The 14,629-nt window shown below is 40.8% G+C and overlaps 1 protein-coding gene across 1 annotated transcript in view; it reads left to right on the forward strand.

The window, feature by feature from the left end:
• The window catches only part of LOC126163053 (probable ubiquitin carboxyl-terminal hydrolase FAF-X), a 331,505-nt gene that overhangs the window by 52,605 nt on the left and 264,271 nt on the right, over positions 1 to 14,629 (forward strand). Inside the window, exons 5-7 of the mRNA XM_049919945.1 lie at positions 2,217 to 2,351; positions 4,599 to 4,755; positions 14,060 to 14,244. Coding sequence (XP_049775902.1) covers positions 2,217 to 2,351; positions 4,599 to 4,755; positions 14,060 to 14,244 — 477 coding nt within the window. The remainder of the gene's footprint in view (positions 1 to 2,216; positions 2,352 to 4,598; positions 4,756 to 14,059; positions 14,245 to 14,629) is intronic.

A 14,629-nucleotide genomic window follows, 5' to 3' on the forward strand; every position in this document is an offset into this window, starting at 1 on the left:
AAACTGTTCATCAAAGGGTTTCGGTGAATGAGTGGTGAATGCGAAATGAAACTGTGAACGAAGTTATATTAAATAAAGCGGAAGAGACAAGACAGTTTGGTCGTATCTGTTATTATTCCATCAACCGTAACATTTCTTCTCGTTGTACGAAGCCTTTATAGACGATCGTTATGACAATTTGCTTTGAAGGGATCTCGTTACGAGTTAAGTTTTGGGGACCTGATCAACAGGGGATAGTTCGTAGATCTTAACTACTGCTGCTATTCTGGAATCAGGTGCTACCGTGACCGTTGTGTGTTGTCAATGGCTTAAGGTTATCATATCTCATGCTCTAAGATCGACACGCCTTTCCTCTTGGTATAACGGTGTCTCACGGTAACAAAGACAACGCCGACGGCAAATGAAGATACGGTAGAATAGTTTTTCATCACCCCCTTCCGATCTCAACACTATACTTGTCAGACCCTATGGCTCCTACCCGTGTGGCTGTCCCTGCTGTAACACTTGCTCTATGCACCTTCCTACGACCACCTGTATCATCCCTGTAACTGGTAAAACATACAATTAAAGGGAGAGCCACCTGTGAAATGAAATGTCACTTCGTATACCAGCTATTATGTAAATACTGTTCGGCCTTTTACAGTTATCACTTAGGATGAATAAGAGTAGACATAAGAGTGTATAATGCCAACACACACTATCCTGTTGCAGAGTATGCTCTAAAACATGACAGTCACAACATCTGTGCTTGTTTCATCACATGTGCCATCTGGATTCTTCCTCCAGACGTCAGTTTCTCGTAACTTTGTAGGTGAGAACTGGTGCTACAATATGTCCTTGGTTCTCCCCAGCCATCTGGCCTTAATTTAATTTAATTTCTTTGGTTGCAGCAGTTCTTCACTCCCTTTTAGCTTTCTAAAACTTTCAATTTCTGCAATGTGTATTACCCGTCCACCCTCCTCTCTATCACATACATTACACTTAGATTTCCACTCTTATTAATGTGTGCACAGTGTTTTGTTAGTAATATCTATCTTCCAACCTCAAGCTCTCTGATTTTCAGATCTCATCCAGTACAGTAGCCAACAATAAGTCTTTCCTTCTCATCCCGTTCAGCGAGTCTTGCCTGACTCGGGGCTCTGGGCAGCTTTTCCGAACTACGAAAAGCAGCTTTTCCGAACTACGAAAAGCAGCTTTTCCGAACTACGAAAAGCAGCTTTTCCGAACTACGAAAAGCAGCTTTTCCGAACTACGAAAAGCAGCTTTTCCGAACTACGAAAAGCAGCTTTTCCGAACTACGAAAAGCAGCTTTTCCGAACTACGAAAAGCAGCTTTTCCGAACTACGAAAAGCAGCTTTTCCGAACTACGAAAAGCAGCTTTTCCGAACTACGAAAAGCAGCTTTTCCGAACTACGAAAAGCAGCTTTTCCGAACTACGAAAAGCAGCTTTTCCGAACTACGAAAAGCAGCTTTTCCGAACTACGAAAAGCAGCTTTTCCGAACTACGAAAAGCAGCTTTTCCGAACTACGAAAAGCAGCTTTTCCGAACTACCCTTTTCGTAAACCTCGTCCTTCCCCTTCCCGCTCGCCCTTCCCCTTCCCGCTCGCCCTTCCCCTTCCCGCTCGCCCTTCCCCTTCCCGCTCGCCCTTCCCCTTCCCGCTCGCCCTTCCCCTTCCCGCTCGCCCTTCCCCTTCCCGCTCGCCCTTCCCCTTCCCGCTCGCCCTTCCCCTTCCCGCTCGCCCTTCCCCTTCCCGCTCGCCCTTCCCCTTCCCCTTCCCGCTCGCCCTTCCCCTTCCCCTTCCCCTTCCCCTTCCCGCTCGCCCTTCCCCTTCCCCTTCCCGCTCGCCCTTCCCCTTCCCCTTCCCGCTCGCCCTTCCCCTTCCCCTTCCCCTTCCCCTTCCCGCTCGCCCTTCCCCTTCCCCTTCCCGCTCGCCCTTCCCCTTCCCCTTCCCGCTCGCCCTTCCCCTTCCCCTTCCCCTTCCCGCTCGCCCTTCCCCTTCCCCTTCCCCTTCCCCTTCCCGCTCGCCCTTCTGCCAGAAGAAAGAGCCACTGGCTCTGAAAGCTAGCAGACTTAAATACCATTATATTTGTGTTCACCTGGTAGGTGAGTATAGTTTTTATCTGTCTAATCACATTCAATGAATATTTGTAATTTGTGTGTCCAATACTCAAGTTTCCATGTCATTAATATTGTATCTCCTCAACTTGTTTACAGGTTTCACGCCTTTAACAGTTCTCGACAGTCAGAAACTGTGCCTCCAGGCTCTAACATTCCAGAGGAGGAATTATTTGCCCGTCCACCTCCGGATTCTCGGGCATGTCGAGGATGGCTTGTTGATCTTATTAACAGGTATAGCTAGCTGCTTTCAAAAATATATCATGTTCATGCATTTATTTTATAATGAATTTAAACATATGGCTATAATTAACATGAGATTGTTTCATGGTATGCAACATTTGTCCTCCATGGTGCAGTGACTAACCTAACAGTCAATATAAATGAAGTAATGCGACATGTAAATAGGTGGGATGAGCTGAAAGTGTTTTATTAGATGACTGACACTCAGTTACCACAATTGGCCACAACTATTAAGTACCTCCATGTATATGTGTGGGATGATTTAAGTTGGAATCGTGGCATTGGTCTATTTAAGTAAATGTCAGACTGAGATTCATGGTAGTATCCTAAGAAAGTGTAGTTCATCCTCAAACAAGTTCACTTACTGAACACTTGTTGAATAAATTCTGGGGTGTTGTTCATTGATCTGGGACCCCCACCAGTATGATTTAGAGAAATAGATAAAGCATGCAGTCATTCTTTGAATCTTCTCTATCGCACATTTGTTTAGTTGGAGTGAGAATATCACAGAAATATTCAACAAACGTGGTGACAAGGGCTGGGGTGGAATCTTACTGAACTTACTGTGAAGTGCAGTCACGAGAATAAGCTAAAATAACGAGGGTTGGTAGTTGCTGTGGAGGTGATCAAATAAAGCGTTTCCAGAATTTTCAGAAATGCCTTCATGAAAAGTGTAAGGCCCACATTCTGTAGGAAAAGAAAAGGCAATCAGCGCCATTAATCATGAGAGACGTGAGACACAGTGAATGGATAAGTATCAATGGACTAACAGCCCGGAGTCAAATTAAAGGTTCTTCCTAAAGTGCGCATGGCCAATAGTGTGTGAAAATAGGTTTGTGAATTTGAAAAAAAAAAAAAATTAAATAATATAAAATGAGATATATTTAGATTATCGGATATGAATTGGGAGGGAGGAAAGGGGAGCGGAACCAGACAGAATAGATTTTAAATTTGTCTATGATGATAAATGGATATGGCCAGGACTTATAACCAGACAAATGGATGATGACTGTCAGGGAAGTACATTAGTACATTAGTACATTCTAAGAGATAAAGAAAGATGAAGAGAATGACCTAATGGAAGGTGGATCATAGTGTCAGAAAATATGCAGGAGCATCATGAATGCGTATAATTGAAGACTATTATGCAAGGTGGCAGTGCATGGAGGATGACGACAAGAGAAACGTAGAAGCTGCTGTATATTTTTAGCTGCTAACATTTCATAAAGCATTTAAGGAATTAAAGCATCTATATAATTCATTCTAGTAATGCGAATAGGAAGCAGAAGGCCGAGAGACTATATAAAACAGTGTCCTCCCAAAAACAATAATAATTGCTATTTGTTTCCACTCAGTAGGCAAAATGTATGAAAGAACACTCATACTATGTGAACATAGTGATTTTAGCTACGACAGACTGTTTTAAAGCTAAGATGTGGCCCATGTGCCTATTAAGGGGACAGCACCCCAATTGTATGTGATACAGGCATTTTGTTGTGGACTGCTTTGACAGTTACCAAGTCTACTTGAACATGATTTTAATCATATGATTCTTTACAGAGTCATTTGTATTCCTTCTATGACTCTTACAATGGAAACTCCAGGGCGGAGTATCAGAAACATAAGGAAAAGATCGATTGTGACTTACCGTAAAGATGACATATCAAGTTAGGTGCCTTTAAGACACACTAGCTTTTGACCACAGCCCCTTCATCAGAAAAAGGAACACACACACACACACACACACACACACACACACACACACACACACACACACACGGTATGTGACAGCTCGACCTGACTTTGTGTGGTCCGAGATGCCAGAGGTAATGGTTTTTGTGTGTGTGTGTGTGTGTGTGTGTGTGTGTGTGTGTGTGTGTGTGTGTGTGTGTGTGCACGCGCGCGCTTCACTTTTTCTGATGAAGGCCTTGGCCGAAAGCTAATGTGTAAGTGCCTTTTAATCATACCTGTCTACAACTTAATGTGTCTTCTTTATGGTGCAATCTTATCTTTCTGTGTATTCCCTTATTCAGTTTACAGAATAGTTAGTGTATGAGGTTGTCATTGGGAATACCTCTTCAATTTACAACTTTTATATAACAAAAATGGGCTATCTTCTGTGATGTTTCTTATTTCTGATCCCCAACCACCACTTCCTTATGTGTATTTCCATACAATTGTGAATATTGTGTGAATATTTTAAACATGAACAGTTCTTTACATACTTCTCAATTTCAGGTTTGGCAACTTAGGTGGTTTCCAGATCCTTTTGGAGAGGTTCCAGAGTGGAAAGAACCTAACTGTAACTGTTATATATGCATTAATTCGACCATTTGGGCTCTGTTATGAATTTCTGACTGTCCATACAATCACAAAATATCTTATGCCAATAGTAGTAAGTATGAGGTTTTAATATTGAACTGCTAAGACAGTATTAAATTATTGATTGTATAAAAAAACTGCAAAGCATGTTTATGCCAATATTTTTGTGTACTATTGCATTTTCTTTAAAAAAAAATAAAATAAAATCTGCTAGTTGTTAGGAATCTTAGCTTTGTGGTCGTGTAATGTTAGTGTTAAGTGTATGAAATGAAGTCTAGAGCTCGATGCAGTTCCAGTCAACTGGGAAAGTAGACTGTACTTCCTTCAGGTTTTCATCATTACTAATGTTGGTCTCTTGAAAAACACTGTGGTTAAGAAAGATATGGTTGATGTAACAGCGTTTGGGTGTGCTGTTTTGTGAAAAAAAATTGTAAAGTTAACAGGTTAGTGATTTAGTTACAATTAACAAAACTTAGCCTTACATAGTGTTTGGGAGCAGTTTGCACTGCACAGTTTAGGAGAAAATGTCCTAATCTAGCAAGAGGAAGTAGTCAGCAGCAACCAAAGAACTTTGCCTTAAATTCAGGTAGTAATTTAATGGGATCTAAATAAGAAAATATACTGTAGCTATAAAAGGTAAGTTAAAACATTTCTGTGTCAGTCTTTTTACTTTCTCGCAGAATGCATTTTGAGGGCTTACACCATCTTCAGGTGGTTTAGTGGATTAAATTACATTTTTGTTTGCTGGAGGTAGCCAGTTGTCTGTTTTGAGTTCATTTTCAATACAACTCAGTTACAAATAGCACTTGTTAACACTCCAGCCAAGAGCAACATGCATGTGTGCATTCCACTCTTTCCATGCAATTCTGTAGGGCTTGCTGTAACTGCCCCAGATATAATTTCCGGGTTGTTTGTTCATCAGAAGTCCCTATTTTCCCACTGAATCTTTCTCTGTTGCTCTGTACCATCAATATTCGTGTTTCACGCATTCTCAAGTCTCCCCCAGATTCTTGCACATATACCTTCTTGTGCCAGCAGTTTTATAAACACTTTTACGAGCTTGTGTATGAAAACTTCCTTCAAGATATACCATACTCTGAAAAATAATGAAGCTACTCACAGTACGTTCCAGCAGAGCGAATCATGAGGGTCGGCATAAATAAATGTTTTCATCTTTAGGTATCATATAAACAAAAAACAACATAAACACTCCATAGATTGTACAGATGTAGAAATATTGTGCCTTGGACCTGAAAGAGCATTCACTACTAGCTTGCATTGGGAAACAAAGATACAGATATTGAATTTATAAGTGCAGTATGTAAAATAAAGGAAAGGTGGTCACTTACCATTAGCTGACTGGCATGTGACACAATGAAACATGAAATAGAAAATGGTATTTACACTAACTTTTGAGCTCTTTCTTAAGTAAAAGGTCACATGCACGAGAGCACGCACATCTATCTTAACTCGTGTCTGTGTGTACTTTTACCATAGAAAGAATGAGAGCTCAAAAGCTAGTGTAAATACTCTTCTCTGTAGAGTGTTTATATGTGCCACATATCAGTCAGCTACAGGCGAGTGGCTGCCTTTTCTGTATTTTACGTATTATTCCTTCTAGGAATTTCTTCCAGTCTCGTTAAGCATACAAGTGTTTAACTCTTTGCAACTTTTTTGCATAAGGAACATCCTTAATGCAAAAAATTAAAATATGGAACATGAAAAAACTTACAAACCTATATTTCAGCATATGTATATGTTAATGTTTTGGTTTGGTGATATGGGAGCTGTTTTATGATTTAAGTAATTGAAAAATATATAGTAGCAAAAGTTGCTGCGGATTGTGTAGAATATTTGAGAAGATTCTAAAAAGTTCCTTGCCACAGTCTCAGTTTTGTCATTGTTTATTTCTGCCTAAGTTTATTGTTGAGAGTAAAAACTAAAAAACAGGCTAAGTGAAGCTTCAAAACCAAATTCAGAGTACATTTAGATAAAACACAACTACAAATTTGCCATAGCTATTCATATTAACACAGGGCATGCTGTTGACAACATTCATGATCATGAAAGGATAGATCACCATTCACCATAAAAATGACACATCGAGTTGCAGACAGGCGTAATGAAATTACTATTAGACATTAACCTTTTGGTCAAAGCCTTCTTCAGAAAAGAAAGGAAAACACAAATATTGACACAAGCAGGTACACCTCTCGCACACATCACCGCCATCTCTGGATGCTCTGGCCAGATTCCAGATTTCTGTTGAATGAAAGCAGCTAGCAGGAATGGGGAGGGATAGCAGAGTATGGGCGAGAGGAGAGAAGATCACTGTCTGGTGGACCAAGCAGGGACTACGCAAGAAAAGGCTTCCAGGGACAGCATCTGGAGGCTGTGGGGAGGGGGGAGGTCAGGGGGCGGAGGTGGAAAAGGAGAGGAGCAGAGAGGGGAAAAGACCGGTGAGTGCATTGGCAGAGAGTGGTACACAATGAGAGTGAGGGGACATGAATTGGGAAGAGGTGATAGGACAGAGAGGGTGGAAACTGTTGGGTGGAGTACATAAGGACACTAGGTTCCCTTAGGTTAAGGCCACAATAATTTCTGGAATGGAGAATGTTTTGTAAGGATAACTCCTATCTTTGTAGTTCAGAAAAGCTGGTGGTGGAGAGCACGATCCAAATGGCCCTGATTGCGAAGCAGCCATTAAAATCGAGCAAGTTCCATTCATCTGCATTTCGTGCAACAGGGTGGTCCACTTTGTTCTTGCCACAGTTTGGTGGTGGCCATTAATCCTGGTGGACAGTTGGTTGGTAGTCGTACAAATGTAAAAAGCTGTGCAATGATTGGACCAGATCTGGTATATGGCATGGCTGCTTTCATTGGTGGTCCAGCCTCAGATGGGTTAGAATAGTCCTGTGAAAGGAAAGGAATGGAATGGGAAGTGCTTGGTGTGTTGATTTGGCATTTCTTGTACCTGGGTGTTCCACAGGGGTATGGTCCCTGTTGCAAATGTTTAGGGGTGGAGTGACTTAGGAATGGACTAAAGTGTTCCGCAGGTTGGTGTGAGATGGAACACTGCTTTAGGAGGAGTGGGACAGGATGTGGCTCTGTTTGTATTCTTTGGGGTGTTATTGGGTGATGAAGGGGTGCTCATTTGTGGCTGGTTCTTGGGGGTGGAGGGAGGATTTATGATTTGTGTGGCAGATATGGCATGGGAAATCTGTTTGCAGACTAGGTCTGGGGGATAGTACCTGTTTGTAAAGGTCTTTGTGATATCTTCAGTGTACTGGGCGAGGGGGTTCTAGTTGCTGCAGATATGCCATTCTTGGGTGCTCGGTCTGTAAGGGAGGGACTTTGTAGCATGGAACAGATGATTGCTGTTGAAATGAAGTTACTGTTAGTTATTGATGGATTTAATGTGGACAGAGGTGTGGATTGAGCCATAAGGTAGATGACATATTGGATTGGGGACGGTCAGCTAAAGTGGAGGGGAGAGAAGGTGTTGAGATTATGAAGGAATGAGTATTGGTCTTGATATCATGAAGGTATCTTCAGTGAACCGAAAACAGACTAAGAGTTTGGTGTTTCAGGAGGCTAGGAAGGTCTCCTCTAATGGTCCACAGACTGGTTGGCATAGGATAGTGCCATGTGGATGCTCAAGGCTGTGTCACAGATTTTTTTTTTTTTTTTTTTTTTTTTTTTATATACATTCGTTTCAAAGGAGATTTAGTTTCGTGTTAGGATAAAATTAGTAAGGTGTATGAGGAGTGAGGTAGTGGGTTTAGAGTCTGAAGGATATTGGGAAAGGTAATGTTGTTGTATAGGGAAGTGGTGTCAACAGTGGGTAGGGATTCAGGAGGTAATTGGATGGTGATGGTGGAGAGTTGGTGAAGGAAGTGGTGGGTACCCGTGATGTGGGTGGCTAGATTTGGGACAGTTGATTGGAGGTGTTGGTGAATAAGGACGGAAATACTTTCATTGGGGGCACGATAACCAGCTGCAGTGGGGTGTCCATGTTTGTTGGGTCTGTGGAGTATGTAGAAGGTTGGGGTACAAAGTGTCATAGGGGTGAAGAGGGAAATGGTTCCAGGGAAGAGGTTCTGAGAAGGACCTAAGACTTTAAGCAGTAATTGGATGTTATATTGAACTTCTGGGATGGGATCACTCTGGCATAGTTTATAGAGAGATTAGTAAGATAATTGGCAGAAGCCTTCCGCCTGGTGGTATCTGCAATTTGTAGCAGCATTGGTGAAACCTTTGTCTGCAGGTAGGATTATTAGGGCCGGATCTGTTTTGAGGCTGTGTATGGCTGTCCTTTTTTGTGCTGAAAGGTTGGTGTTCTTGAAAGTGACAAGGGTGTGGTCAAGTGGGATTGGGGGGAGGGGGAGATAATAGTTGGATGGTAGTATGAATTGGTAGAGGCAGGTTTCAGTGTTCAAATTAGATTTGTTGGAGGAATTGGTGGTAAAGAAGTGTTTCCATGACAGGGAATGGGAGGAGGCAGCTGGGGCTTTGACAAGTGCAACATTGCTAAATTTGGGTGCAGGGCTAAAGGTTAGAGATTTGAATAGGACAAACTTCTGTGGGGCTGAGATTTTTGGTGGACTGTTTAACACTAGTGTTACAGAAATGTTTCGGCTCTGGATTTGTTGGCATTTTGGAAGATGTGACAACTTGAAAAGGTCAGTTAGGTAGGCTCTAGAGTTATGAGGGGTTGACGATGAGGAACACTGTGGGTTGGGATCGAGGTTGGACAGTGGTGCTCCGAGGTAGCAGTAGGGTGTCAACAGGTTAGATAATTTATGGAGGTGGTGTGTGGAATGCTCTTCCAGATGATTGAGAGCAAGCATTTTGATTGCAGAGACGTGACATATGTAGCAGGAGTTGCACAGTGGCCGTATTTTGCAGAGGATGCAGAGTTGGTGCATCAATGGCTGTGCCCTGGAGATTTGTTTTTGCAGTACTGGGTTTGTGAGAGTCAGTGAGTGGTGGACTCTGAAACAGTGTAGATCATATTGAAAGGAGGGATGGGATCCGTGGAAAGTGTGGCCATCTAGAAACAGTGTGTCTGCTATGACTACAGCTACCTTGCCTATTATGCTGAAGGCCTACACAGACAGGCACTGCAGTCGACCACCACAACATCCTAGTCCATCCCTGTGCCACTGCCAGTCCCATCCCCTAGCCACAAGGATCATATACCTGGAAGACCCAGGTGAAAGGTGTGCCCAATTCACCCATGCAGCAGTTCCTGTCCCAGTCCTGTCTCAGGCTTACCCCACACCATCAGAGATCAGGCCCTCCACAAATGTAACCAAGTCATGTATCACCTCTGCTGCAATCATTGCACAGCTTTTTAGATTGGTATGACTACCAAACAGCTGTCTACCAAACAGCTGTCTACCAGAATGAATGGCCACCGCCAAACTGCAGCCACGAGCAAAGTGGACCACCCTGTTGCACAATATGTAGCTAAACATAACATGCATGGCTTTAATAGGTGGTTTACAATGTGGACCATCTGGATCTTGCTCTCCACCACCACCACCACCAGCAGCTTTTCTGCTCTGACCCTGATTGTGCACTGCTATCTGCCAACGCACACACCGGTCTTTTCCCCTCTGTGTTCCTCTCCTTTTCCACTTCTCCCCCTCCCCCCCTTCCTCCCGCAAGCTCCCCAGTCCCCCAACTCACAGCCTCCCAGTGCTGCTCCTAACAGCCTTTTGTTCCTGCCTTCTAGTCGTTGCTTGCTCCATAGACAGTGCTCGTATTTCCCCCCACTCTTACTCTTATATCCCTCCCCCTTCTCTGACCCATTCCTGATTGCTGCTTTTGTTCAACATAGTAGTTGCTGTCTGACCAGAGCAGCTGGAGGTAGTGGCTGTGTGTGCATGAGGTGTACCTGTTCGTGTGAATTTTTGTGTTTCCTTTCTTTTCTGAAGAAGGCTTTGGCCAAAAGCATAGTGTGCAGCAGTCTTTTTGTTGTACCTTACGGCAGTTCAATGTGTTGTCTTTACAGTGAGTAGCAATCTGTCGTCTCATAATTGTTGATTTTCCAACCAGGAGTTTCCATTGTTTGAGATTGACAACATAGATTCTAATCTAATAGTTCTTCACTAACTAACCACAGTTCATAAACTGTATTGCTATGAAGAACTTGAAATTTTTGTTCCTGACAGAAAACATGGGTGGAACACACTCAGTGACAAAGCTGAGACAGTGGCAATGAACTTGAAGCTTCTCAAGCATACTAGGTGATGCACCGTAACTTTTGCTGCTATCTGTTTTTGAGTGATTTTAATCATAAAATGGCTCCAAAATCACCAAAGCAAAAATTAATAAATATGCTGACATAATAGTTTGAGTTTGTCTATTGACAGTTTTTGTAATTTATAATTTCAGTGCCCAGTTAAAATAGCAAATGGCAAAATTAGACCTTATTTGTAGTGAAATGAAGTACAATTATGGCTACATCCGGCAAACAGAAATATGATGCAATTAACTGAGCCACCTGAATAAGAATTTACACTTCAAACATTGTGTGGAAGAAAATAAAAATTCTGACGCAGATAATTGTTTTAACTTGAAGGGAGACATTTTCTCAGCCAAGATCTCATTTGTAAAACCTTTATTTATAGTGATTGGTTTTTGTAAAGCAGAATTACCACCATCTGGTCTGTGAATAGTGCACATTAACTTCTGATAGATAGCATACAAATACAACATATAAAAGTGAGTTGTTATTAAACACATTTCAGTAAAGTTTAATATGAGTGCCCAGTTAGAGCTACAATTGTACTCCATATCTTAATTAGCCATATAATTAACATTAGACGCATTAGGATGTGGAAGTTAAAACCAGTTTTTACTGTTTGGTTCACCAAGTGCATCCACCTCATATTACAAGTCACAGAGTACACCACTGATACAGGAGCACCACTAAACCGAAGGGCAACTAAAGTTACTAGAAAACATGTTGACACTGAGTGCCACTAGACGTTGCTTGTGTATTCGTGTCATTATCAGTTGCATATATAAATATACAGTCTTAATACAAGAAGTCAAAAAAGACAACGTATCACAAGAACTGCAGCTTGAGTCATATTTCAAAATTCTATCTCTGTACATCACATACAAGATGTAGTAACTACTCAGTATAATTTATTGACAATACACTTCCACAGTTTACATCCCTTGGTAAGGGTTAAAACAAATGTCCAATTAGAGCTATAAGTGTACTCTATATCTTCTTTAGCCAGGTAGATTGACATGCGAATGCATCTTACATCAAATGTCCAGCTACTTAAGAAATGAAGTACATTTATATCTATAATTCAACAATGGAATATCCAGGATGGAATGTAAAAATACTATTGAAAGGTAAGTTGCTACTCACCATATAGCAGAGATCCTGAGTCGCAGATGGGCACAACGAAAAGACTGTCGTAATTAAAGCTTTCTGCTTTACCAAGAATGGTCATTCTAAAGATTTTACAGATGTGATATTGGCTGAGAAATTATCTTCCTTGAAGTTGAATATTTACAGATTGCTCCTTATTACTCAGGATGAACAGGTTAAATGATATTTTAATTTCTTTTATTGCCTGAAAGTCAGTTTTCTAACCAAAGTCAACTGTTCACAAACACAGAATGCGTAGAAGGTGCAACAGGTCTGCTAAAGAGACTGCCTACACTGTGTGTCTGTCCTCTTCTGGAGTTGTGTGTGATCCTTACCAGATAGGGTTTATGGAGAACACTGAAAAAGACCAGAAGAGGACAGGTCATTTTGTGTTATATTGAAATAGGGGAGAGAGTATCGTGGATATTATATGCAAATTGGGGTGGTAATCGCTAAAATGAGGGCATTTTTCATTTCAATGAGATTTTTTCCATCACATCTTAATCACCTACCTTCTCCTCTGAATGCGAAAATATTTTGTTGGCACCAGCCTACCTAAGGAGAATGATCACTGTAGAAACACAGAAATGTTTAAATGTACATTTTTTTCCCTGCTCGCTTTTAGGTCGGTAGAGAGGTAATCTGAAGGTAGTTTGATGAATCCTCCAACAAGCAGATAACTGTGAATTGCATGTGGGTTGTATCAGCTATTTAACTCAACAAAATAATTTTATCCCTCAAATCTCTGAAAAGGTATGTTCCAATGTTGTTTTCTTGTCCATTTAGTAACACAGAGCAGAAATGGGTCTTTTAATCTTTTTTAATCAAAAATGTTTTGATAATTAACATGGTTGGCCACACAGATAATCCAATAAAGTTACGTAATTGACTGAAACAGCAAAAAATAAAGATGTCGCTGACAGAAAGGGGGTGGGGGGGCGATTGCCTTATGTTCTCTTCCCTCTTGCCTTCTTGATAGTTGTTATCACAGACTGGAATTCTTTAGAAAAATATTTACTTGTAAAATCATAAGATTATAACACAGTTTTTGCATTGCTACAAAGTATGAATGACTAAGAAATGTTCAGTTGGGAACAAGCAACATGATTTATGATGGGTTTGATTGACCTGCTGGAGAGCATTACAATAACTGTGATGAAACTCCAGTGGAAGACAGTACAAGTAAGATCAGAGCAAAGAGTTACTTGTAAAATTCAGTGAGCTAGCCCGTACAAAGAATTCTAAGAACTTGTTATCCCTCCCACACCTCTTCTCTATCTTCGTGTTTGTCATGCAAGGACCACAGTGATGATTGTCAAATTATGGCACACAAAGAAGCATTTGGACAGTTGTTTCTTGAGCACAATATCAGGAAAGAGGAGGAGGAGGAAATGAGCAATATTAGTAATACCTCACTTCCATTGTGTTTGCTCAGATAGTTTGTAATGCTTAAATGTAAATAGAAGTGTTTTAGATAGTGCCAAACAAAGCTGATTAACATGCAAGTTGAAATAAAATTGATCAATTTAATACCTGATTAATGAGAAACTATATAATAATTTGCTTTCTTTCGTCACCACCGTGATTGGTAGGTTGTTCTAAATTTTGTAAAGTGCTTGACAAGTTCTGTTATCAGCACACTACTATTTATGTCTTTTGTGTATGACTACTTACTTTGTTTAGTTTTGTCACAGATTCTTACTATCATCTTGTTCCTTGCGGAATGATCTTCTGAATGTGGAACTTTAACCAAATGCCATGAATTATTGTTGTGGCTATAGAGGGGCAGTGAGGTTTTAAGTTGGAGAATTATGTGGCAGAACATATGCTGTGTAGTAACATGGAATTAAAAAGGCAATGTTAGCCTTCATTTTGTGTTCCAAAATTAGATCATCATTCAGTAAGCCCTTCACCAAAAATATCAGTAATGAAAAAATTGCATGTTCTAATGAAAGCTAATTACTTTACATTCCTTTAGGAAATGATTCCTGGGATTCTAGATAATCTGACAGATGATGAACTGAAGAAAGAAGCAAAGAATGAATCAAAAAATGATGCAATATCTGCTATCATAAAGGCAGCAAAATGTTTGGTATCTCGTGTTCCTAACCAGGAAGAGATGATAAAGAACCTCGAAATATTCAGACTGAAGATGATACTCAGGTGAGATATTCATGGCCATCTTGTAAGTAGTAGTGTACATTTTCAAAGTGAGTATGTGTTGGTTGGTGGTTTGTTGGGATTTTTGAGTTTTCCAAGCATCAGCTTTAGATGTCCTTCCTTCCTTCCTTCCATATTTTTTAACAGCCCCAGCTGCTTAGAGAAAACAGTGAGCAGTGGGATAAGCATGAAGACAATCCTCTTGGAAAATCTTGTGACATGGAATAAGTTTCTCTTGGAAAAAAGTGTTGCCAGATTTTCTTTTTTGTGCTAAGCAAGATCTTTTTTTAGTAAAGTGTCTCATTTTCCAGTAATTTTGAGAAGCTTTCACTCTCATTATGTTTTATGAAACTTCCTAGCAGATTGAGTGAGTGTGTGTGTGTGTGTG

Source organism: Schistocerca cancellata, chromosome 2 (genome assembly GCF_023864275.1).
Source record: "Schistocerca cancellata isolate TAMUIC-IGC-003103 chromosome 2, iqSchCanc2.1, whole genome shotgun sequence".
In the NCBI taxonomy this organism is placed as follows: Eukaryota; Metazoa; Arthropoda; class Insecta; order Orthoptera; family Acrididae; genus Schistocerca; species Schistocerca cancellata.